This window comes from Carcharhinus amblyrhynchos, chromosome 23 (assembly GCF_965287045.1).
Source record: "Carcharhinus amblyrhynchos chromosome 23, sCarAmb.v2.hapA, whole genome shotgun sequence".
Classification (NCBI taxonomy): domain Eukaryota; kingdom Metazoa; phylum Chordata; class Chondrichthyes; order Carcharhiniformes; family Carcharhinidae; genus Carcharhinus; species Carcharhinus amblyrhynchos.
This window is the reverse complement of record NC_137346.1, coordinates 2,987,445-3,013,212: the sequence shown is the minus strand read 5'-3', so window position 1 is coordinate 3,013,212 and position 25,768 is coordinate 2,987,445. Positions and strand designations below refer to the sequence as shown.

Genomic DNA, 25,768 nt, shown 5'->3' with positions numbered 1-25,768 from the left:
GACGGCTGGTTCATGATGCAGTGTGAAGCCAAAAGCGTGGGTTTAAGTCCTGCATCAGCTGTAGTTACTCAAAGGCAGGCCTTTTCAACTTTGCCCCTTGCCTAAAGTGTGGTGATCCTCAGGTTAAAATCACCACGAGTCAACTTTCCCCCTCAAAAGGGGAGAGCAGCCTGTCATCTGGGCCTATAGCAACTTTACCATTTTCTTTCACATAATACAAAAGACTCATGCTAGTAGGAGGCAACTCCTATTACACAAACCTCAAGCAATATAAAACTGTTTAACATTCAGATTTAGACTCTAGGAAAGAAAGCAGCCCTTCACATGCCAGCCCATTCCAATCAGCAAGATTATAACGAAGGACAGCAGAAAAGTGACTAACAAAAATCACCACTGGGTGGAAGTCTGATGCAATAATGACCTATTTGACTATTAGGACAGATAACTGTAAGCAAGTTTCACCCTTTTGTATGAAAGAAGATTCTCAGCTGAAAAATAGCAAAAATTAGACAAGGTAAACAAGTATTGCACAGACCGGGAAGCAACAGTCATACGTGCAAGTTCCAAAAGACATCCAGCGTTCTAAAGGATTAATTGGTGTTTCATTTCAGTGCTGCAACCCCAGTGGCATATCATTCTTCAGTTTTCTTTTGAAATTTGTTGCAACTAATTTACTGATATTGTGCTCATCAGGGCAATGCTGCACATTCCCTATCCTCACCAAAATAATTTGGACTTTCCAACACAAACTGAGAAGTCCCCCCCCACACCCCCAATCGATGGTAGGCATTGTGCCGAAGCGTGGTTACTGGGCTGTAAGTCATTCAGCATTCCATGCAAAGAGTCAATCTTCACAGTATGAACTTTGATATTAGTGTCAGCAAGCTAGTCTTACAGCAGAGTACATCACAGGCCAGTCCAATCTTATAGCTAAGAGCAAACCACACAATTTTAGAATCATACAACCAGAATTTCACAGCAAAGTAAGAGTTCAGTTTATCCCACCTAGGCCAGCTCTCTTCCTTTAAAAAAATTAATATCCTTCCCTTTTAGAAATTTAATTAAGTTCTTTCCACCACTCTTGAATGAATGCTATGTAAGGGCTCCATCCTAATCTTTCCCCCACACTATTTATTTAAAGCTAACGTTTACCTCAACTCCAGTAGAAAACTTAATATAACTCATTTCTTTCATTATCTGACCTCCGAGTCCCAAACATTAACAGAAACAGTTGCTCAAGTCTCTCATAGCTGAAGACCCAACCTATCTCTACCAGTATGTCTTCTGTGTGTTCAATAGTCAGAAATATGAATCTCAAATGCTTTACTCTCCTCTTGCCCCACTCAAGCTTACTGATCAATATGTAGCTAGCTACCCCGATATGAGATCTAGCTCAATACCATACAATGCAATATGTGCACATTACACTTCTCCAGCCTTATTTCTAACATTACTTATTGGGCAAGTGCTTTAGATGAGACACAGCTAGTTGCAACTTCTAGAAAATGAGAGATCTAATAGTGGAGGTAAAAATTACAGGGGAAAATATTGTATTTAGTCAATAGATCACTACAGGCTTATTTCATGAACCAGCTCATAAGACAGACAAAAAGGCAATTTTACCCAAAACTGATAAATGGGGCATTAAGTATTGTTGAAATTCATGTACCAGGCTTCGATTACCACTTGGTGTCACCAGCACACTACGTATACTTTAAGAGATCAGTATTTGTAAAGCATAAATCTAATACAGTACCAGAACCAAAACGGTGGATGTAATCAAACATTAGAAAACACAGCCAGCGATAACACCACATTCATGCCAGAGACATTAACTGCAGTTCTATTGGGTTCATATACAGAATGGATAAACAGCTGGCTTACTTCCAAACACAGTAAAAAGTCTGACAACATCAGGTTTCAGTCCAACTGAATAAATTGGTTGGACTGAAACCTGGTGTTGTCAGACTTTTTACTGTGTCTACCCCAGTCCAACGCTGGCATATCCACATCATTACTTCCAAACACACAAGACTAAACTATTACTGACAGACATCTAATACCTCAGACCACTTGGAAACCTAGTTAGTCCTAAACACAAGAAAAGTTAACATTAATTAGCCGAATGCTTTCATTTGGTGGCTGTGGTGCCGATGCCCCTGCCTTTGCAAGAGTCCATAAACCCTCCCACCAATTAGGAAGTAGCCATCTTTTCAACAGCTGATGGGATATGATCAAGGGAGTGTTCACATCCCACTTGTTGGGCTGTTAACCAGCCTGTGAATTCTTTCATAACTACACAGTTTTCCAAGGGAAGGTTGCAAAGTATTGTTGCCATACGTACGCTCATTTTAAATGGACCCCGAAAAATTATTGAAGGAAATACATTCTGCTGAGCTATCGATAGCCTTGTTACACGAGTGTGCTGTTCAAAATCACTGGTCCCATTCATACTGGTACACAGGAGACAAATTGTTCCAGATCACAGCTAAACATGTTGAAACAGGACATAGGGAACAGCTGCACTAAAATGTACAGGTAACAGTTATGGAGAAATTCATGGATAATAGTTTTCTTGGAACACAACAGTCCTAAACTGAATATCAAAGACGAGGTTTGACAACTCTTAAGTTTTGTCAGTCACAATGAGAACCAAATAAACAGGAAAACACAAATACACCCTAGTTTATTAATGCATTCTGTAGAAACAAATGTCACAGGAGATCTGCATAGCTGATTCATAACCAGTGTGCCGGTGAATGCCCCGCCCTATGACTCATTGCTAACAGAAAGAATTAAAGTAATCCAACAGGCCAGGCTGCTTCCTCATTTTACCAAACTGTAATCCACAAATTGCCCAGGCAATAATTCTATTGCCAATGCAGCACTTTTTCCCTGTCCCAGTACTCTATGCATGGATACAATGCAGCCTTCATTTTAATACTCAATTTCCTACCCTGTGAACCAAAACAGCTAAGAATGGAGTTGTTTCAATCTACAAACAATGAACTAAGCAAAAAGTCCACGAAATATTAGCTTAAGAGATGTTCCCTTTCCCATGTCTGTTGCTCTCCCCTGCCCCCCTTGAAACATTTGACTCCTGCTGATTGAATATTGTGAGTTCAGTGCTTTGTGATTGATCAAATGTCTTTAAGGAATATTCGTAGCTTTATAAAACCACCCCAGCTAAAAGATTCGATCCAACTAAAGGCTAACAAGTCATGCGGTAACAACTGAATTTGGAATCCCAGATTAAGAGAAATCTGTCACCTCACTTGATAAACACGCAAAGCAGGAAGAACTCCCAAATAGTAGATTCAGAGTCTTGTTCAATTGTCTCCTTTCCTAGCCTAAAGCTAGAAAGCAGCCACTCCCTAACATCTAAAGAACCTGCAGTTCCAAACCTGTTCACTCCCTGCAGCAGGAAAACTGGGTTTAGAAACCATCCTGCAAACTCTCCACTTCAACAAGCTAGCCCAAAGCTGATTCCAAATTCAATTTGCCTTTATATTGCAAGTTTAAGTCTATTTGTTAGTGTCACAAGTAGGCTTACATTAACATTGCAATGAAGTTACTGTGAAAATCCCCAAGTCACCACACTCCGACACCTGTTTGGGTACACCGAGGGAGAATTTAGCATGGCCAATGCACCTAATCAGCATATCTTTGGACTGCGGGAAGAAACCAGAACATCCAGAGGAAACCCACACAGACATGGGAGAATGTGCAGAGTCTGCACAGTGGCTCAAGCCAAGAATTGAACCCAGGTCCCTGGCATTGTGAAGCAGCAATGCTAACCATTGTGCTACTATGCTGCCTGACATTGCAGAAATACAAAGAACACATTGGAGTGCCAAGTAAATTGCATGTTGATTTTGGGCCACATTAGTACAGATGTAACCATCAGCCACAAACCTAAACCAAATATCACCCATCATTTTGCACGCAAAAAAAAATCTCAGATCGTACAGTTAAGAATCAACTTCACTTGCAATATGGCCACATCACCTTGGAGTACTACAGGCAATTCCAGCACATTCTTTAAAAAGTCAGTAATATAAAAGGCTGAAACAGTTTATAGGAACAGGAGGCAATTTAGCACCTTCAGCCAGTTCCATCATTCAATGATACCATACTTGATCTGGCACCCAACACTATATCTCTTTGGCCTTTGCCCCATATCCCCTAATACCTTTAGAGAATTAAAAAAAACTCAGTTTCAACATTAACAACTGATCTAATATCAATAGCTGTTTGTGAACCAGTGTTCCAAACTCCAACCAGCCTGTGTGTTTAAAAGTAACAACCAAAATGTGTCAATGAGAATTTTTTCAAGGTTTATTTCCATTCACAATTAAGTCTGAATGCAGTACCTGAAGTAAATTTACAATATACATTTGAATCCTTATGAAAACAATGGTTAGAATTCTGCTAGCAATAATTTGCAATAAAATGAATTAGAAAATTAATGTGAAGATATATCTATTCCCACCTATATGCAATGCCTTTTTAAATGTCAACATGACTTTTCTGCAGCCACAACCTTTGTGGGATTTGAAGGATTTTTAACAAAGGAATTGTTGAAAATCCTTCAAATGTGCAAGATCCATATTCTGCCAACCTGTTTCTTCATCAAGCAAACTTCAAATCATGTGCTGTGGCAAAGGAGTGGACAGGGTGTATAGCTGGTTAGATCAGCAGCATTGAACCCATATACTTGCAAAATGGCTGCACCAAATACATTTGTAAGTCATTTAATCCAAACATATGTTCCAGCAGATTGGCAAAATTAGGGTGTTCTCAGCATCGCAAAAACCCATCTTTAGTTTGATGTAGGGCTAAATTATGTTCTCATTTTGCACCTTGTAGTAATAGTACCCTTTGTGTTTCTTTAGCTTTTAAGCACATTTCAACATCATAGGTACAATATGCAAATCTAATTTTTCAAAGATACTATAGAGAGAAAAGTCCAAGGGTCCTTCCTCCAAATCAGCATACAGTGCAGGCTGGCACCACTAGTATTTCTTGCAACACTGCACAGCTCAGACTAAGGAAGGAAATGACCGTTGAAAATGAGTGCTTAATCCCGGGGCTCTCAATTGCCTCAGGACAAATGCAAACTGCCTGTGATGGGCTCAACTTCCCAAATTGATAATCAGCAGGGCGACAAGTCATTCTTGGCAAGCAACGATTAAATTTACACTTGCCAATTTCATATTTTAAATTGGACCCTCATCTGACTAGCACATTGTAATACCTGTCAATTCTGACCCACCTATTGCAATAGACAGTTCTCAGGTTTCAATAGAGTGCTCATTTTCAGAAGGAAGTTCACCTTGTGTATGCATTTCTTACATTTCATTTACTTTCATTTCTCATCCTTTATAAAGTCAGCAAGTCCTTGCTGGGATGGGCAATCCAAATACCTCACCCAAGTAGCTTCATGCTCAGAGTACACATTTCAACAATGAATGTTCGAAGGCTGTTTATTTGCAAGTAACACAATTCAGTATACTTTAAGATGGAAAGGTGGCAATCTCAAGTTAGAACCTACAACCAGGGCTCCAAAGAAAGTGAACTACTACAGCTATTTTGCTTAACAAATCTGGGAACATCATATGTAGATAGAAACATTGAACATTCACTGAACCATTTACGAATCCCTGCAGGCAGATTCCAAAACTGGACAGGCTAACATTAATGGCTTGTTCAATTCCATTTGATTTGTTCAGGAAAACCAATATTTTTTTAAAAAGTTTGTGTCACAAGTAACCTTACATTAACACTGAAATGAAGTTACTGTGAAAATCCCCTAGTTGCCACACTTGGCACCTGTTCGGGTTCACAGAGGGAGAATTTAGCATGGCCAATGCACCTAACCCACACATCTTCGGACTGTGAAAGGAAACCGGAGCACCCAGAGGAAAACCCACAGGGACTCGGAGAACATGCAGATTCTGCAGACAGTGACTCAAGTCAGTGTCTTCAATGTCGTCAAGTCTCTTGCTAGCTCTGCAAATTAAGGACTGAATGTATTTTCTCATTTATTGCAAAAATGATCAAAGCTGGTCATACAAGATGGTGCCTGCCTCTGACAGAATAGTGAAACATTTCCACTGTCATCCAACAGTTGAAGCCATAATTGAGGAAACTTGTATCAGCTGGTCATGAAGCTAGCATGCTGACTAGGGTCATGACATTTGGCCTTCTGCAGAAGATTGTTACAGTGGGGCCAAGCTTAATTAATCAGACAAATTTAAAATTTAAATCAGAATTTCAGTATGCCACATAAAGGTTCAGACTTAAATGGGCAGTCCTCGATTTTACAACAATCACGTAATGACAATTGGCAATTAACAACGCTTATAAGCTGAAACTCCAATGCGACTTTACATCAGTCTCAACTTTACGATGCCACACCAGCACATTCATGTGTGCACTGATGTTCTGCACCACCCATCTGTATGAATGGAAAAGCCAGACTGTCTTTATTAGGTTGGAAACAAGGGTATTATGTAATTTTTTTTGGCACAACCATTACCATTTTAATTCATTCATACACTTTGTTATTCATTTCAGGGATGCAGACATCACTGACTAGGCCAGCATTTATTGTCACCCCTAATTATCCTCAAGGGAGAGCGGCATCAAGAACTGCTGCAGTCCAAGGTGCAAGTACACCTCAGTGCTGTAGATCACGGCTGCCACTGTTCAGTGGTGGAGAAATTGAATGTTTGTGGAAGGGGACTGCCTTGTCCTGAATGGGGTTTCAAGCTTCACTCATCCATGCAAGTGAAGAGTATTCCATCACATTCATGACTTGTGCCTTGTAAACAGTGTATAGGCTTTGGAGAGTTATGAGGGGAGTTACTTGTCACAGGATTCTTAGCTTTCAATCTGCTCTTGTTTTTCTAGGGCTCCTTGACGCCATACTCCATCAAATGCTATCTTGATCTCAAAGGCAATCATTCTCAACTCATCTCTGGAGTTCAGCTCTTTTATCCATGTTTGAACCAAGGCTGTAATGAAGTCAGTTGAGTGAAGCTGGTAGAACCCAAACTATCGTATTTAATATGTGCTGAGTTAGATGTTTAAGGTTAACCAGGCAATCGACAGTGAATGATGATTTCATGATATCACTATATTAACTAAGACTTGTGCTAAGATGAGCAGGCATCAACAGCTGCAGCAGAGATCTGACAGGGGATGACAGCATTTAACGCTACTAGCTCCTCCCCACAAGTGATTTCTGACGTTGGCTCAGGAACATGAGGGAAAAATGGGTCCAACTTGCAACTCTTCAATTTACAACCTAGTTTACAGGAATCAATTGTGTTGCAAGTCCCAGGACTGCCTGTACAGATGAAGTTAAATTTGTGTTTTCTATTTACTCGTGTAGCAAAATGAATTTAACCCATAAAAGTGAAATTCTGCAGTAACTGGTTACAACTCATTGTAGCCAAATCTGCACTTTTGTTCAATGTATTCCATCCTAGAGGCTTCAGCTATCCAAACGCGATTCCCAGCAATTAATGGGCACGAAATGAGTCTTTTCAGTCTAAATAAACTGCATGCAAAGGATTATCAGTGAGTAGTAAAACTATCTCCAAAATGTAAAAATGGAGAAGTCACCATGTCTACATTAATGACAACCAAAACTAAGTACAAGTTGGTAAAGAATACAATGGAGAGTTAGAGAATGCAGAAAGGGTTGCAGAATAATTCTGACAGACTACTCAACAGATAAATCCAACAATGATTAGCTTCTGTATACAAATCAAAAGAATGATGCATGTATAAAACAAATGAGATTGAACTGACAGGAAAACTAAAGGCAGTGATGGCTCATTCAGCTCAATCTGATTAAGTGGAGGTAAAAGCAAATAAGGAATAATTTACAGAAGTCCTTGCGCATTACAGCAAATACATACATATTTCCTCACTAAAATAACCCTCGAGCCCCAGTACCAAAGATCTTTTGGTTGAGAACAATAAAATTCAATAGAACTATTACCTGTTCAATAGCAGCTAAGAATGAATAAAATAAAAGAGCAATTTTCAGCAGCAGGAACACTTTGAAATAATGCACTGCCCTAAAAATTCAGCAAGACCAAGCACAACTCAAAGCAAGGTTAGTAGTCCATCTGATAACATGTAGTTTTATGCCTCATGAATTAGTTTAATTTTCAATTTATAGACTGTACTGAGTCAGCTGATCCCGAGGCAATATGGAGGGGACCACAAAAAAAGACTTGATTCCTTGAAGGTATGGCCTGCCCCCAATTGCCATCCAGTCATATTTGCACAAACGTACCTTGCTAATATCAGGTTCAACTGTGATGCTCTATACAATTGAGCAGTCTGAATTATTTTAAACTCGAGTGGCTACAGGGATGAGTTAACAGAGGGCTGATGGCAAGCATGTAACTGCTTCCCAGCAATAACCACCACCTTCATTGAAAACACAAAAATATCAAGTGGGATACTTCACAACGTGAAATTAGAAACAATTTCATCCTCGTCCCCTACCTCAAATGAACTTTCAAATTACCACCTCCCTTTCAGTAAACACCAGTCATAAAAGTACTACTGAATGGGTACAGTGCACGTTCTTGGGAGACAAAGTTGCATTTCTAATGCTTCCCTGATGCTTAAAAGTATATGCAACAGATACACAGGCTGTGACCAATGGCTACATAATTAAGTACAATTATTTTTGACTCGATATATTTGGTGTATTGGCCCATCAATAATTCCAAAATGGCTTTTGTGATGACTGATCTTTGGGGATGATAGAGGGAATATGAGATGAGTTTCAAAGTTTTTGAATGAACACTACCTCCGCAAAACGTCAAGAATGACAACTGGCTGGATATACAGTCAAAACATTAACTGGGTTCTTCTACTGGTAGATTTAAAAACTCTGTTGGGATATCATTTTTGGGATGAAAATCAAGAAGGGCCACAGTGCAGAGTACAGAGACAGAACTCTGAGTAAAGCCAAGAGAAATAAAAGAGTGCACAAAATATGACAGGACAGATGGTCTGAGAAAGCAAGGCAAGAGAGCAAGGAAGTCGACATTTAACAAGGTCTTTGACAAAGCACCACATGGTAGATTGTCACACAAGGTTAAATCTCACGGGATCCAGGATAAGATGACCAATTAGATACAAAATTGGCCTGATGACAGAAGACAGGATGGTTGTAGACTGATGGTTGGTCCCAGCAGTCTACTTCAGGGATCAGTGCTGGGTCCACTGTTATGTCATTTATACTAATGATGTGGATGAGAATTTAGGAGGCATGATTAATAAGTTTGCAGATGACACCAAGATTGGTGACATAGTAAACAGTGAAGATGGTTATCTCAGATTGCAACAGGATCTTGATCAATTGAGCCAGTGGGCTGATGAATGGCAGATGAAGTTTAATTTAGAGAAATGTGAGGTAATGCATTTTTGTAGATCGAATTGGGGCAGGACCTCAGTTAATGGTAGGGCAATGGGGAGAGTAACAGAACAAAGATCTGTGCAGGTTTACAGCTCCTTGAAAGCAGAATCATAGGTGAACAGGATGGTGAAGGTGGCATTCAGCATGCTTGGTTTCATCGGTCAGAACATTGAATACAGAAGTTGGGACATCTTGTTGAAGTTGTGCAAGACATTGGTACAGCCACACTTGGAATACTGCGTACAGTTCTGGTCACATTATTATAGAAATAATATTAAATTAGAATTACTAGGATGCTACCAGGACTTGATGGATTGAGTTGTAAGGAAAAGCTGGATAGTCTACGACTTTTCTCCCTGGAGCATAGGAGGATTTGAGCTGAGTCTAGAGGTCTATAAAATGAGGGGCACAGTTCAGCTTGATAGACAACATCTTTCCCCAAACGTAGGGGAGGCTAATTCTAGAGGGCATAGGTTTATGGCAGGAGTGGAGAAATACAAAAGTGTCCAGGGGGGCAATGTGTTTCACTCAGAAGATGCTGGTTGCCTGGAACAAGTTGCCAGAGGTAGTAGGAGCGGGTACAAGGTTGTCTTTTAAAAAGCATTTAGACAGTTACATAGGTAAGATGGATACAAAGGGATATGGACCAAATGCGGACAATTGGGACTAGCTTCATGGTGAAAACTGGGCAGCATGGACAAGGTGGCCAAAGGGCCTGCTACCATGATGTAAACCTCTGACTAAATGGGCATTCTTTTATCGCTATCCCTAACTGCCTTAAAGTTGGTGGTACTCAGTTTTCCTGGAGCCACTGCAATCCACATGCAAGCGCTCCCGTGGAAGTATTCAGTAACAAAATCCAGGATTTGGACCCAAAGACAAAGAACTGACTATTTTGCATTGTATGTTGCTTTTTATTTCCACCATGAAACATTCATAAGTATCTGGGTTAATACTCCAACCAAAAATCATAGGAAGATTGTATATTTAAACAAATAATGGATTAACAGATTCATGCAGCTCAAAATGGAGAACAATTTTAATATATCAAGTCATAAATTAATAGGTGTTACAGAAAGTCTGCCATTTTGCTTCTCAGCCTTCAATGAGATCAAGATTTAATCATTACCAGCTGCTGGGTTTTACTATACAATTCTTAGCTGTTTTATGAGTGTATTTTTGTCTGGGATTTCACTGTCCTAATTCTTCATTTCCATTAAATGTTAACTCTTTTCACTCATTCAGATATCTAGTCAGCACACAGCCTGCTTGAAGACAAACATCTATGGAGGTTTGCCAATAATGAGGAGAGACTAAATTGGTTAGGATTATATTTGGAGTTTAGAAGAGTAGAAATTTATAAAATTCTAATAGGGTTAGACAGGGTAGATTCAGAAAATGTTCCAGATGATAGGGGAGTCTAGAACTAGGGGTCATAGTTTGAAGAGAAGGGGTAAACCTTTTAGAACTGAGGTGAGAAATTTCTTCATCAAGAGGGATGAATGCGTGGAATTCACTACCACAGAAAGTAACAGAGGTCAAAACATTGTGAGATTTCAAGAATTAGATATAGCTTTTGGAGCTAAAGGGATTGGGGGGGGGGGGGCAGGGAGAAGAGAAAAAAAAAATCAGGATATTGAACCTGATATCAGGCTCGAAGGGTCAAATAGTCTATTCCTGCTTTTAGTTTCTATTATTCCACTAGTTCTTGTAACGGGAAGCCTACTAGTATTATACTAAAGTTGTACATCATGAGCAGACAGATAACTTGTTCCAATGTTAAATGTTCTTCTCAAGCATATCATATACTTGCATGGCCAAACTTAAGCCTAAGTCTTTCACAGTCTTTACAGTATTTCAGGGGAAAAATGGGCCCCCAAAAGGTGGGATTAATCCTCAACAAAATATTTTGAGCAATTCATCACCATTGCGTTGTTGGCAGCAAATTAAAAGTAATCCACAATTTTGAAGTATCTGGCTTAAGTGTCATTTCTGCTATTAAGCTATTTTCAAATGACTGTAGCTGGTTAATGTGTAACAACAGGATGTTTGCATACAATTACAAGTAAACATGCTTATGCTGCTAAATGACAAACATTAACCACATTGGGGTGTTAGCCCTAGCTGTTACAATCAGAAAAATTCTTTAATCTTGAATTTTGAATGGTGCTCTTATGCTATATGACTAAACTGGCTACAAAACTAAACCATAACATTATGCATCATTTACACAGAACAAAACACTTTCCAAACTCAAGCTCCATCACCTCGAAGGACAAGGGCACCAGATACATAGGTACACCACGACCTGCAAGTTGCCTTCCAAACCACAAAGAATAAAAAGGTCTCAAGGGTTTTTGACATTGTATGGATTCTTTCCTGGAAACACAATTGTAGAGTTTATGGCTTGTATTAAGGCAAACTTTAGTCGTGTTTGCAGCTGACATATGCATGCAAAAAACAAGAAGCACCAACATTAAAGAAATACAAGTATGCTAAACGGATTAAAAATCTACACTCAAGGGTTTGGATCATATTGGACCCACAGAAAAGCTTATAGTAAGAATAATTAACTCTGAAAAGCAAAATATACCCATGCTTGATAATTCATCGCTCCAAAATCCTCTACCATTCAAAAGCTGTTTCTAGTGACGTGCACCACTCACTTCAAATAAAGCTACGCTCAGTGCCAGAAGGTTAATACTGAAAGGCTCAATTCCATGGTGCCCAACACCATTTCAATTAGGCTATTAATGGATTTCCTTAAGCTGTCTAATTGTTCTCTGTGCACATTTTTTTCATGAGGTAGGTCTTTGCAATATTCATAATCAGTACCTTTATACAAGGCAGTCAGTCACTAGTCGAAGCCAAAAATCAGTTTATACTCTGAAATGCACAAAGTCCATAATTAATTATCAGTAGTATCCAGGAGCCAGTGTGAATTTAACATAAGGATATATTTTGTAAGGTTTTGAAACAAGGAAGCATGGCAGCAGATTGAATTCTGCATTGAAAATCAAAAATGAGATAATTACATTAAAAGTCCAAATCTGAATGCATCATGTTAATGACACCATTTCAAAGGGAACTTCAGGCTTTGCACTCCCTCTTATAAACATAGCATCAAGTACTTGCCAACTTTCAGACTACATGCTACTATTTTAAGGAAATGCCTTTAATCAAATTAACAAGTTTAATCACTAAAGATCCTCACTTCTATTTCTCTGATCACTACTGCTGGATCCAAGTTGAAAACACACTGCCTCTTCCAACCATCCCCACATTAATCTACTGGTGCACGTTACCAAGGGTTTAGAAGCTACGAGCGCTGATTAATTTGAATTCCCAGAAGCGTCACAGCTCAAAACAGCAAAACGGAAAAGCTTACACTTCAGTTCATCTGTGTTACTCAATGTCATGTCCTGTCCTCCTCCTGCTTCACCCACCTGACTCCTTGCAATTTTCTGAAAGCACAACTATTACTTCTGGCTAATGCCACGCCATGGGCATCTTCAAGCTGACAAATAATTTGAATAATCGTTAGGCACTACTAAAGGAAAAGAAACCACTTGAAGCTTCATGCACAATAGGAGGCTAGTGGTATTGTCACTGGACTAGGAATCCAGAGACCCAAGGTATTTGCTCTGGGAACCCAGATTTGAATCACACCAGGGCAGATAGTGAAATTTGAATTAATTAAAAATCTAGAATCAAAAGTTGGGTGATGACCAAACCATTGCCAACTGCCAGAAAAACCCATCTGGTTCATGTATGTCCTTTCAGGTAGTTTTTCTGCTATCCTTAACCGGGCCTACACAACTCCAAATCCAAGGCATGTGACCGACTCTCAAATGCCTCCTGAAATAGCCTAGCAAGCCACTCAATTAAGGGCAATTAGGAATGGACAATAATTGCTGACCCAGTCAGCAAAGTTAGAATGTGTAATATACTATAATACAAGCTGTACAGTAGCAAGTATTAATGGGGGTATTCAGGGCCAAGAAAAAAACTCGGCTGTTGAACTCAATGTAGAAAAGCATACTAAGAATAATTATACATCAACACTGAAAATTAATGGCTGAATTTTTAAGACTTAATCCTAAATGTTCAAAACATAAGTGGAAATATTAAACATTTGCAATCAAGAGGCAAGAATTTTTTTTAAAAACTGGATACTCAAATCTGGTCTCATGGAAAAGGTATTTCTAATATTGGGATGGAAGAAATGACAGCAAGTTGACCATTTCTAAGAAACTTGTATCCAGTTCGTCTCCAATTAGCAAAGAACTTTGCCTCCTGTTGTGCATGAAGCTTCAAGTGGTTTTCTCTGGAGCACAGAAGGCTGATGGGTGATCTTGCAGTGGTCTATAAAATAATGAGGGACGTAGATTAACTAGATAGTCAATATTTTTTCCCAAAGATAGGGGAATCTAAAACTAGAGGGCATAGGTTTAAGTTGAGAGGAGAGATACAAAAGGGTCCAGAAGGGCAATTTTTTTCAGAAGGGAGTGAGTGTCTGTAACAAACGGCCAGAGATAGTAGTAGAGGCGAGTATAATTGTCTTTTAAAAAGCATTTAGATAGTTACATGGGTATGATGAGTATAGAGGGCTATGGGCCAAATGCAAGCAATTGGGATTAGCTTAAGGGTTTTAAAAGAGAGTGGCATGGACAAGTTGGACCAAAGGGCCTGTTTCCATGCTGTAAACCTCTGACTCTAACAAGAGCAAAAATGTGAACTCTATTGGTGGCACAACTACCAAAGGAATGTGGGCATCATTGACAAGGCCATTCCCAATTGCCTCTAAGTGGTGTGGTAAGCTGCTTTCATGAATTACTGGTACGCCCAGTGGTGTTAAAGGGAGTTCAGGAATTTTTATCCAGCAACAGTAAATGACAATGCAGCTACTTCCCTTGTCCTTCTAGGTGGTAGAGGTTGCAAATTTGAAAAGTGCAGCCAAAAGAGCCTTGGCACATTGCTGCAGTACACCTCAAGTTTGATACACATTGCTGCCACTGATGGAGGGAGTGAATATTTAAGGTGGCACTCAGCGCCACTCAAGCAGGCTTCCTGAATTGTCTAGCTTCTTGAGTTTTGCTGGATCACACTTACCTAGTCAAAAGGAGAACAGTCCGTCACAATCCTGATTTGGTTTTGGGGCATTAGCAAGTTATTCGCTGCAGAATTCCCAGCCTCTAACCTGATCTTGTAGTCACATTTAAATAGTTTGTTCAGTTAAAGTTTGTCGGTGATGGTGGCCTGCATGATGTTGATAGTGTGAGATTCAATGATAATGGCACTGAACATCAATAGAAAATGGTTTGAATCTCTGAGGTGGTCACTGATGGTCATTGCCTGGCACAAATGTTGCTTTGTCATTTATCAATTCAGGCCTGTAAGATGCCCAGGTCTTGCTGTATTCATACACAGACTGCCTTGGTATGAGTGTCACGAATGGTACTATATACTGCAATCAATAACAAATATCTCCACTTCTGACCCTGTGATGGAGGGCAGGTCACTGAGGAAGCAGCTGAGCCTAGAACACTACTCCGGGGATTTTCTTCAATGATGTCTGGAGCAGAGATGATCCAACAAGGATTGCCACTGCACATGTTCATATGCCAACTCAGCCCAAATTCTCTCCAAAAAAAGTATTTAATAAGATACCACACCTTTTAAAGTAATGTTGATTTCCAAACAAAAAACAATTACAGATTCAAAAGTTGATGTGACTGTGTTCCTAGACTAAAAAAGAACATAGAACAGTATAGGCCCTTTGGCCCTCAATGTTGTGCCGTGTTATGTCCAAACCCAAGATCTCACAATCCCACTCCCTATCATTCTGGTGTGCTCCACGTGTCTATCCAATAACTGCTCGGAAGTTCCTAAACCGTCCAACTCCACTATCACAGCAGGCAGTGCATTCCACACCCCAACCACGCTCTGGGTGAAGAACCTACCTCGGACATCCCCCCTATATCTCTCACCAGGAACCTTATATAGTTACTCCCCCTAGTAACAGCTACAATCACCCAAGAAAATAGTCTCTGAACATCCAATCTATTTATCCCCCTCATCATCTTATAAACTTCTATTAAGTCACCTCTCATCCTCCTCAGCTCTAAAGATAAAAGCCCCAGCTCCCTCAACCTTTCCTCATAAGGCCTACCCTCCAAACCAGGCAGCATCCTGGTAAATCTCCTCTGTACTTTCTCCAATGCTTCCACGTCCTTCTTATAGTGAGGTGACCAGAACTGAACACAATATGGTCTCACCAAGGTCCGGTATAGTTGCAGCATAACCCCACGGCTCAAACTCAAACCCCATGTTAATAAACACTAACACACTATAAGCCTTCTTCATGGCTCTATCCACTTGAGTGGCAACCTTCAGAGATCTATGGACATGAACCCCAAGATCTCTCTGTTCCTCCACATTCCTGCCGTTACCCTTGTAACCCGCATTCAAGTTTGTCCTACCAAAATGAATCACCTCACACCGATAAATGCGAACGTTACAGGCAAAAGTAACTATATAAAAACTCAAGCACTGATACCCCATAGCATTCTAAAATGGGTTTTGCAAAGCATTGCCCTGCACCCAACATTTTGCCTATAGCATGATCAGTGTTGCCTGTTATTTGGACAGTTACTCCATCACTACAAGAATAGCCACCTACAAGCTAGGTGGAAGAATTATAAAAACATTTGCAGAATTTCTATTGGTAAACATACTCAACTATCTCGTCTGCAATAGTTATTGAAAATTGCAAGTAATGTTGGCTTCCTATCTCAATCTCACTACTTAGTGAGACATAGAAACTACACTGTCCTTTTTTAACAATTCGGTCTACAGGTCATACCCAAGACTCACCTCCCTGAATCATTAGCTTCCATAAGGTCTAAAGGCCAAATATGGTTTCCAAACCAACTACCCTTCCTTTTTCATAAGCTTATATAGAGATTTGCCAGATAGTCAAATCAGAATGCAACAGACCTGTATAAACCAAAATTTGTGCTTTGTTCAATCAATTTCTGGGAAAAGGAACATTATAATTTACCCTGCTTTCATTAGGAGAGGGGGGATTGTGGAGCAGTGAAAGAAATGTAGCCAGGATACATAACTCAACATTTTCTGATGGAAAGGGCACACAGAAAGATTCATTCAACCATCAGAAAGCTTCCCAAGCCCCTAGTGTTAGTAGAGACCATTAGAACGGCAACTGTGTAATGGCTATCTTTTAGTAGATGCGGATACAAAAAAAGGCAATTTCTAAAAAATGTACAAAAGTTAGCTGCAAAGATGGTTAGCACTGCTGCCTCACGGCACCAGGGACCCAGGTTCGATTTCTGGCTTGGGTGACTGTGTGGAGTTTGCACATTCTCCCCATGCCTGCATGGGTTTTCTCCCACAGGCCAAAGACATGCAGGTTAGATGGTTTGGCATGCTAAATTGCCCTTTAATGTCAGGGGGACTAGTAAAAGCATGGGATTATGTGCAAAGGGCCTGGGTAGGATTGCAATTGGTGCAGACTTGATGGGTCAACTGGCCTCCTGCACTACTATAATGCAGCCAATAAACAGTATCAGTTGACCATAGACAGGCAGCCAGTTAAACCATCAAAGGCTTGCCTCTGTAATATTGACCCATCAGGTGAAAATCATTTTTCTGCACCATGTGCTCACTAAGATGATGTTTAGGGGCTCTTAAACTGATGCTTGTGTTACAACTTCCAATAAAAGCACGCATTATGTCAAAAAAGTGTTGCTTAAACACCAGCGATGTAACAGACAGGCCATGTGGCCTATCTAGATTACAACATGAACATAGTATCTTACTTTTACAACCGTTGACTCAGTGCCTTAGACAATGAAAAAAAGATCACTCTGGATAGGATACTTGCACATTTCATAGGTATATCTACTGCAATCATTCTGATGCCATACCAAAGTCATCACAAGGTGAAACTCACCTAAATCAATTTATAATCACATTTCACTTTACTCCGTTAGTAAACCTCATCTTTAGTTAATGTAAAAATAGTGCGCATCCTATCCAACTTCTGTAGGTGATCGCTTACAGATTCTGAACTATAGCCCAAGGAAGAACAATCTCTCCTGGCTTTCTTGCCCATTACACAAAAAAGTCCTCTTTCTCCCTTTTTAGTATATCAGCCACATCTCATCTAGAAATCCATGTAACTAACTTTGGGAGGACATTTAATATTGGGAAAAAAATGCCAAGTGAAGGGGGGAGTAGAATGGTGAAGTAATACATTTTGGAAGAATGAGGAATTGCACATATACATTAGTTGGCTTAAGATACTCATTTTTAAGGGTGACAGATGTTGATGAATAGAAGTTGATAGTGATAAATGGAAGTTTAATACTAGAATCCTGTCTTCTATAAATAGCAGTCCATGGCAAAAAACAGCATATTAATCTTATACTAATCATCAGTTAGAATAGCATCCAGTTTTTGGTGTTATACTTTTAGGAAGGATTATTCCACGGAGTGCAAGAGATTCAGTACAATACTTGGAATGATGGTGTACAAGACATGAGAATTCAAGTAGAAAACGAAACAGCAGATTTAAGCAAAGGTTAGTACCAAGAATTATGGAGTTTTGATAAGGTCAGAAACATAAAACTTATCAGGACAGCAGAGAAAGGTCAGTTTTTTTATTTTAAATTTTAGGTTATTGCATGCCCAAACTGTGTTTGAAGCAAAACCCATAATGCATAAAAGTTAAGTGGATATATGGTGAAAAGCATGAAGCCAGATAATGCAATTTTGAACTCTGGGTACATGCATAATAGGCCAAATTGACATTTTCGTACAATCGATTCCAGGACTCCACAACCTGCCAATACAACTGCTTGTTCTCCCTCAGAAAAATAAAGCCACCCTTTTCAATCACTTCTTCCTCACTAACCTAACTTCACTGTTCCATATATTCAGCCATGATAACCATGCTCACCAACCTTCTTCAGACTGCATTTCTTCAGATTCAAATTCTTGGAAAGGCTGAATCACAACAGCTAAATTTCAGTGCCTTTACAGAAACAGTAAAAATCTGTATTCTGAGCTCTCCAAAGTTTCTTTGTGCCTCTCACCAATTTAAACAGCTCCCACCTCTTACTTTTGATGACTATATTCCTGTCACACCTCACGTCACATTACTGATCTCCTCTTTCAAGGAGAACTCCTTTCTTTCTCAGAATTCCAAAGAGAAATTTATGACTCCCCTCTACCTTAATCTTCAAACATTTAAAATCTTAAGAATTGCTTAATCGTAATTTTCTGATTTACCTCATCCATTTTCAAACTTAATAATCTGTACTACCAACTTTGGTCTTATCTTCTGATTGCTAATCATTGTTCACCGGAATCATCTTGCTAGCTAAAAGACAGTGGCCAGGTCTTAGTCTTCTGGGGCTAATCTCCTTGCCTTGTTTTAATAACCTAAAGAATTGTGACAAGTATTTAACTAGGACATGAATAGATTTTCACATTAAACTAAGCACTGGCAGGGTACAGAAATTGGTGATTAAGGATCAAAGTGGCCCAAACTTGATGATTTGGAATCTTAGCAAGGTACAGCATTACAGATACCATAGTCTGCATACACACTAAAACAGCAGTGGCAATGGAGAACTGTCACTTAGCCATTTAACATCACTATACTAAATCTGTAAGAAGTTCCAAGGTTTTCACAAATGTCAAAAAATTTGACAACCACATGAGATTTTCGGGCAAATGAAAAGGTATGCTTTTTTTTAGAAAAGGGTGAACCCCAGACCTTAGATGGGGGCCACAGCAGACAAAGACACAGCTACCCACAGTGCAATAATTAAAACAGAAGAGAATGGGAGAAAGGCAGAGATGGAGGGTTGTTGGACTGGAGGAAAAAAGGCAAGGGCCAGGTCACAGAAGGATTTGAAAACAAGAATGAGAATTTTAAAATCGAGAAGTTGATCAGGAACCAATGTAGATCAGCAAGCACAGGTGATAGGTGAATAGGGTTTTAATCATAGGATCTTTACAGTGTAGGAGGCTGTTCAGCCCTTCAACTCTGCACCTGCTCTGGCTTCTATCTTATCCAGTAGCTCTCTTGCATTTACCATGGATACCGGAATCTACCTAACCAGCACAGCTTTGGACTGAGGCGGAGAAGTCGGAGAGCCCAGAGAAAGCCCATGCAGATATGGAGGGGGTGCAAACTCCACATATTGTAACCCAAAGCAGGGATCGAACCCAGACCCTAAACAGGCAATACCACCTGTGCCAGCTCAAATAAGGATATGGGCAAGGGTTTTGGATGTTTACAGGAAATATGGGCATTGGCCAGGTTGCTTTGAAATAGTCAAGTCTACAGATAATGCAGGCATGGATGGGGGCTTTGAGGAGCTGAAAAGGTGGGGATGCCAAACACATCACAGTAGGCAAGCTTATAAAGACTTAGATCTTTCACCTCAGGATCCAAGATGACCAAGGTTGCAATCAAGCAATTCAACCCCAAAACTGGCTGGGAGAGGATGGAATCAATGACAGGGAACAGAGTTCCTTGGAGTTTTTTTTGGGGGGGGTGGATTCAATTACCCGGCCTCTATTGCACTTTTGGGAGGAGAATTCCACAAATTGACAGCCCTCAAGAGAGAGGGGGGTGGGGGGGGGGTGGGGAGGGACAGAAACAGTTCTTACCTTGGTCCTAAAAGGGAAACCACATATTCTTAAACAGTGTTCCTTATTTCTGATCTCCTCAAGGGGAATTATCCTCCTGGTATCAAGTTCCCTCAGAATCTTGCGTTTCAAAATGGTTACCTCATTCTTCTAAATTCCAATAAAGACACAACCTGTTCAACCTTCTCTTCATAAGGTAACTCCAGTTATGAGTCAACTGAAATGTCCCTAAACTGCTAACACAATTGTATCAATTTTCCAATCAGGAGCTACACACAATTCCAGATGTGGTCTCACAAATGCCCTGTGCAACTACAGTAAGACTTACCTATTATCATATTCCATTTCCCTTGCAATAAATGCCAACATTCCATGTGCCTTCCAATCACCTGCTGTACCTGGGTATGGTTACTGTACATGTGAAACCACCACTGCTTTCAGAAAACGGGACAGCATATAGATGAGAACACCCCCAGAAGTAATGGTGTGGGCATTGGATGAGAACCAATACAGATGATTCTCTAGCTACGCTTCAATAGATAATGAAAATAGACAAGCACAGTTCCACCCTACAGGACAATGATGGAGAAATTTTGGAAAATGATGATGCAGTCTACCTTATCAAAGACTGCAGAAGGATGAAGGGAGACAGGATGGGATAGATTTGTCACTAACAGATTGGTATTTGCAACTTTGGTCAAGAGCCATGCTTTGGCTGAAACTACTGGGAGAAATACAAACACGAGTTGTCGGAAAGATGGGAACGAATTTTGTTGGCAACAGCATGTTCAAAGAACACTGGAGGGGAAGGGTAAAAAAAAGTTTGCAAAAATTGAAGGCAAAGTTTCTCAGATTTGTTTTTTCGTAATTTTAGTCAAGTATAAACCTTAACAAATCTCTACTACAGATTAGTTCACCATTTGTATACTATTTTTCAGCTAAAACTGTTGCTTTTTGTTTCCTTGATAGCTTATTGGATAAAACACAAGCAACGTCAGCTTGGTTTAGTTGGAAGAATAGCAGACAGAAGGGTGTCAGTTTACAGGGTGCAGACCTGAGCATCTGCAGTGGATATGGCTAGATCAGGTACTCAGATTTTAGCTCTGGCGCCATGCACGATGGGTTACATGGGCATTTGTACAATTCTGATTCAAGAAGTCCATACCCCTTCTACCTAATACAGCTGTTCATTTTTCTGTCAGGGAGAACATTGAACTGGCAAACGCTCCAATGTGGTAAGATATGGTCAAAAATACTTCATTTGCACGAGATACTGAATTATGGCACCACCAGCTTGCTCAAGGGGACATGATATGATTGAAGTCCATGTTTTCCAGTATCTGAATTCATCCCTTTGAACCACAACTAAGCATTTATGTAAGACCACTCATTTGCTGGCTGTGGGACTCTGCACGCAAACTGCCCATTGCATTTACCTATTTTAATGGAGGCCACAAAAAGTCATTAGTTGTAAGGTTCTATAATATGCAGAGGATCTAATACTACGCTATATGAAGTTCATTTACCCTTCATTTAACTACACAGGCAAAAATGCCACTAATTCCCAGTCTGCATTTAATTAGCTGATCGTAGTTATGGCATAAGTTGGGTGTGACAATTGTCATCCCCCGCAGCAATATGCATTCCCAATTGTAATCACTGTTTCATGTCTCTACTCGTAAGTGCAGCATGTGGACTTAAATGACTAATGTAGGAAGAGGGTTGGGCTGCCAGCATGCAAATGTAGAGGAAAATTGTAATAATATTTTTAAAACCTTGATTCAAACTCCACAGTTGAGGGTCCATGCCATCCATAATAGTGAAATGTTTCAAAGGAACGCTTACTCCTGAGTACCAAGTGAGTCAATGGCTGGAATGAAATTGCAGAAGTCTCCCACATAACTGGTGGGCAGCAGTCAAGGATATCTTAGTCACAAAGCTAGTGGCATCTTTTAACCTGTCAAGTCGTCACAACCTGCCAACTCCAATCAACAGTCACACTTTCAAAATGGCTTAGGTGAGAGTTGGACAGGTAAAGGGCACGGAGCATAATCTGAAGAAAAGGAATAAGCAAATATGATCGAAACTGCAGAAATTATAAATTAAAGTCCATATAGATTAGGAAGATCTATACTGGTTGACCCAAAAATCAGAATTACCAAGAAATTCTTCCCTTACAAACAATTTATCCTTCCACTCCATGTTCTCCCTGTACAATGGAGTATTGGTTGAAATAACAAATTAGTTGATGGAACAATTAACAACCGGGCTAATCACAGATCAAATACTGAATTTTCCTGATCTGCATGAAAATGTCATACTGTATTTCTTTTCAATACCAAGCCATTGAATTTTTCCAACATTAAAACAAAGAATGACAGCAATGCCCTAGTGACAGCTTTATTGTTACTAGAGAAAAAAAAACACATGGAAGACTTGTTTACAAATCAGTTTTATTTGTTGCAAAAATGGGTTGACCACACAATTGTTCTAGTTCCCTCCATCATTTCAAACAGATTATTCAACCTACATCTGTGGCAACTGTTAATAGGGCAGAGTTTTAGAAACAGCATGCCATCTTGACACAGGAGGGCGAGGCCTGGACTTACTTTTGTAAGTGTTCTTTCTATAAAACATCCCATTTAAACCAAATGTATAGATTAAGATTTCCTTTAGCCACTGAACACTCAGATCATGTCCGAAGAACTGCAATGTTATTAGTCTGGTCACTATAATACACCAAGATGGAAAAGTCTTAATTGTTCAGGTACTTTCATTCCTTCAGATGGCATATTTTCGAAGAATCTTAAATTGTTTCCATTTCCTGGTCATTGTACCTGTCTGGGAACAGTGGCCTTGCTTGGTAGATGCATCTGCACTGCATGTGCCACCCATGTAGCAGAATATCAACAATGACAAAGATTACAGTGCATTTCTACCAGCAATGCACAACTAAGAAACTAAACATACGCAAAGAATCATTTTGGTGAAACCAGAGTTAAAATTTGAGAAAACAATGGAAATCCCTAGAATTAATTCTGAATATTTAAAATCAGCCCCACCACTGACAATTTAAGAGGTTTCAATATCTAACTGTAGGCCAGCACTGAGGGAGTTTCACTCAAAAGAGAATTGCAATTAAAAACTGTAATCTCTGTCACAGCCTATTTTGGCATTACAATATACCAAACAATTACTGCAATAACAGTAGAAAACATGTCACATTGTTAAGTGCAGCAAATCACAGTAATGTACAAAAACCTGATAACTGCAAGAGGAACAGCACCCCCCCTCAAAAAAAATTGGTAATTTACCAGAGACAAATAAATGTACTGCAACAGTAGCATGACACTGCTAGATGTATAACAATTAATATTAATTAGTAACTGGACAGTTTAGCTTCAGGGAACTGATTTTTTTAATGTCTGACAGGGAATGTGTTTTTTTCCCTCAATTATTAGCAGGATTGATCAGATATAATTCAGATAAACAGGAGTGTGTTTGGGTGGGGTGAGATACTGAAGAATCGAGTTTGGCTTCATGTTAAAGGAATGAATTTTATCGCTCTACCCCGCAGAGATACACATCCAGGATTACAACTGCAAAACCCCAAAACAACCCTTAAGTTAGGAATCAAAGAAAAGCAGACAGATCGCAAAACCTTCATCAGATACAAAATCCATCTGACACAGGATGAGCCAAAGGAGACCAGGAAAAAGACCTTTACAATGAGAAAGCTGGGATTGAGGAGAAATTCCTGGCCTCCAACCTTATCTTATTTCTCAGCATGTGTGCGCTAAGAGTGACCTGCAACTTCCGCCTCAGTAGGATGAAAGATAGAAAGAAAAATTACCCTCAACCCCACAGTACAAATATCCAAAAAGGGATTAAATTAGAATGACAAGATTGATATATCCCAATTCTTAGATTTCCAATTAGTAATGTTATTTTATGAAGAATACAAATTAGAGGAATTACCTATTCACAAGGTGGTGGGCCCCTATTAACAGTTTTAAAACTGTGCGAGAGGGGGAAGAAATAGCCCCGCTCCCATTAACTCTAAATCCAAATTCTCCCCTTGCAACCAGGGGGTCAATCCAATAGCTTTCTGCAAAGTGGTGATGGTGGAAGACAGAACTTCAGATTTTTCAACGGGCCATAGAAAACGCCGAGAGAAATGGGAGAAAGAGAAAATGGGAATGAGGAATCGAAGAGGGAGATCTTCCTCTCCATGATGTAAAAGGGAGGGGTCGGTGTGAATAAAGAGGCGGCTCGGATCTTGCTGAGTGTGTCTAGAGGAGAGCCCCCCTCCCTCGCTTAGAGCCGGTGTAGGGGTGTTAAGGGGGGGAAAGGGGAGTGTGTGCCGGGGGTGGGGGTGTTTGTGGGGCAATGGGGAGAGGACCGGGGCTGGGGGAGGGGAGAGCGCGGGCACCCAGCGGCCGCCCGGCGCCATTTTGTGAAGCCGGCGGCCGGGAAAGAGAGAGAGAGGGGGATGGGCAGATTAACCCCCCCTCACCCCCATTAAAAAATACCCCAAATATCCCCCAGGCCCCCTCATAACATCACTCACCGTCATAGCGCTCAGCCTGCTCGGCCAGCTTGGCTTGGTAGACGAGGTCCTCGCGGTCCTCCATGTTCTCCGGCGGGCGGGCGGGCGGGCTGGCGGGCGGGGGAAGCTGAGGCGCTCGATGGACGGTGCGGGAGGGGGGGGGGGTTTGTTGGTGGTTTTGTTTTTCGGGGGGGGAGGGAGGAGGATGTGGCGCCTTTTTTTAACCGCGAGTGCTTTTCCTTTCTTTCTGCTGGCTGAGGAGGTGGGAGAGAGGTGATGGAGGAGAGGCAGACACCGAGGCAGCGAGCGCCGTCCTGAGGAAGCAGCCGAGCCGCTGACACACCAAGCCCGCACCCGCCACCGAGCAGCTGCCAAAATGGCGGAGCGGCAGGGGATAGTCCCGGGCGCGGCTGCCCGAGCGCTTGCGCCTCCTCCCACTCTGAGCTCCGGGGGTGATGCGGTTCGCGCACTCTTTTGCCTCCCCTCCGATTGCCAGTCTGCGGATAGGGTACGCGCATGCGCACTGGCGGGGGCCGCTCGGACGGATACACGGACGCAGGCCGCCTCACCGCCAGGAAAAAAAGGCACAAAGCACAGAGTGCCGGGCACCGCGCCTTCGACCGAGCGCTCCGCGCGGGTGCAGCGGTTCATCGGAGCGCAGACACAAAGAGAGGCGAAGGCCACTGTGTCCCGCCACACTGGGAAAATAGCGCCAGCTACTGCCATGAAAGGAGTGTGGAGGCCTGAATGTACACACAGATACTAACTCATCAAAGCAGTTTGCAAACTAGCATGGGTAGACGCACACATACATTATATACTTCCATGCAGCCCACCAAAAGGAAAAATATTTCCCATTAAACAATTTGGAATAACTCCTTTGCCTTCAAAGGACAAAAACAACATATTTATACAGTGCCTTTAAAGTAATAAAGCATTGCAAGACACCACATAAGAATTACAAAACAAAATATGATTCCCGTAATCTCAGCTCCAGGACATCACTGTGAGAGTTCCTCAGTGGCATCAGAGAGTGTCTCAGTGGCTAGTGGCGTTTGCTCCCAAATAAACCTGTTGGACTT

General features: G+C 40.8%; 1 protein-coding gene across 2 annotated transcripts in view; it reads right to left on the bottom strand.

Annotated features, from left to right (window-relative positions):
* The window catches only part of ywhae1 (tyrosine 3-monooxygenase/tryptophan 5-monooxygenase activation protein, epsilon polypeptide 1), a 40,665-nt gene extending 15,595 nt beyond the window's left edge, over positions 1 to 25,070 (bottom strand). The window contains exon 1 of one of the 2 annotated variants that reach the window (XM_080210832.1): positions 24,708 to 25,070. In XM_080210832.1, the coding sequence (XP_080066958.1) occupies positions 24,708 to 24,771 (64 nt within the window). In that variant the 5' untranslated portion in view covers positions 24,772 to 25,070. The remainder of the gene's footprint in view (positions 1 to 24,707) is intronic. The other variant, XM_080210831.1, reaches the window with a different exon arrangement.
* Positions 25,071 to 25,768: the final 698 nt, after the last annotated feature.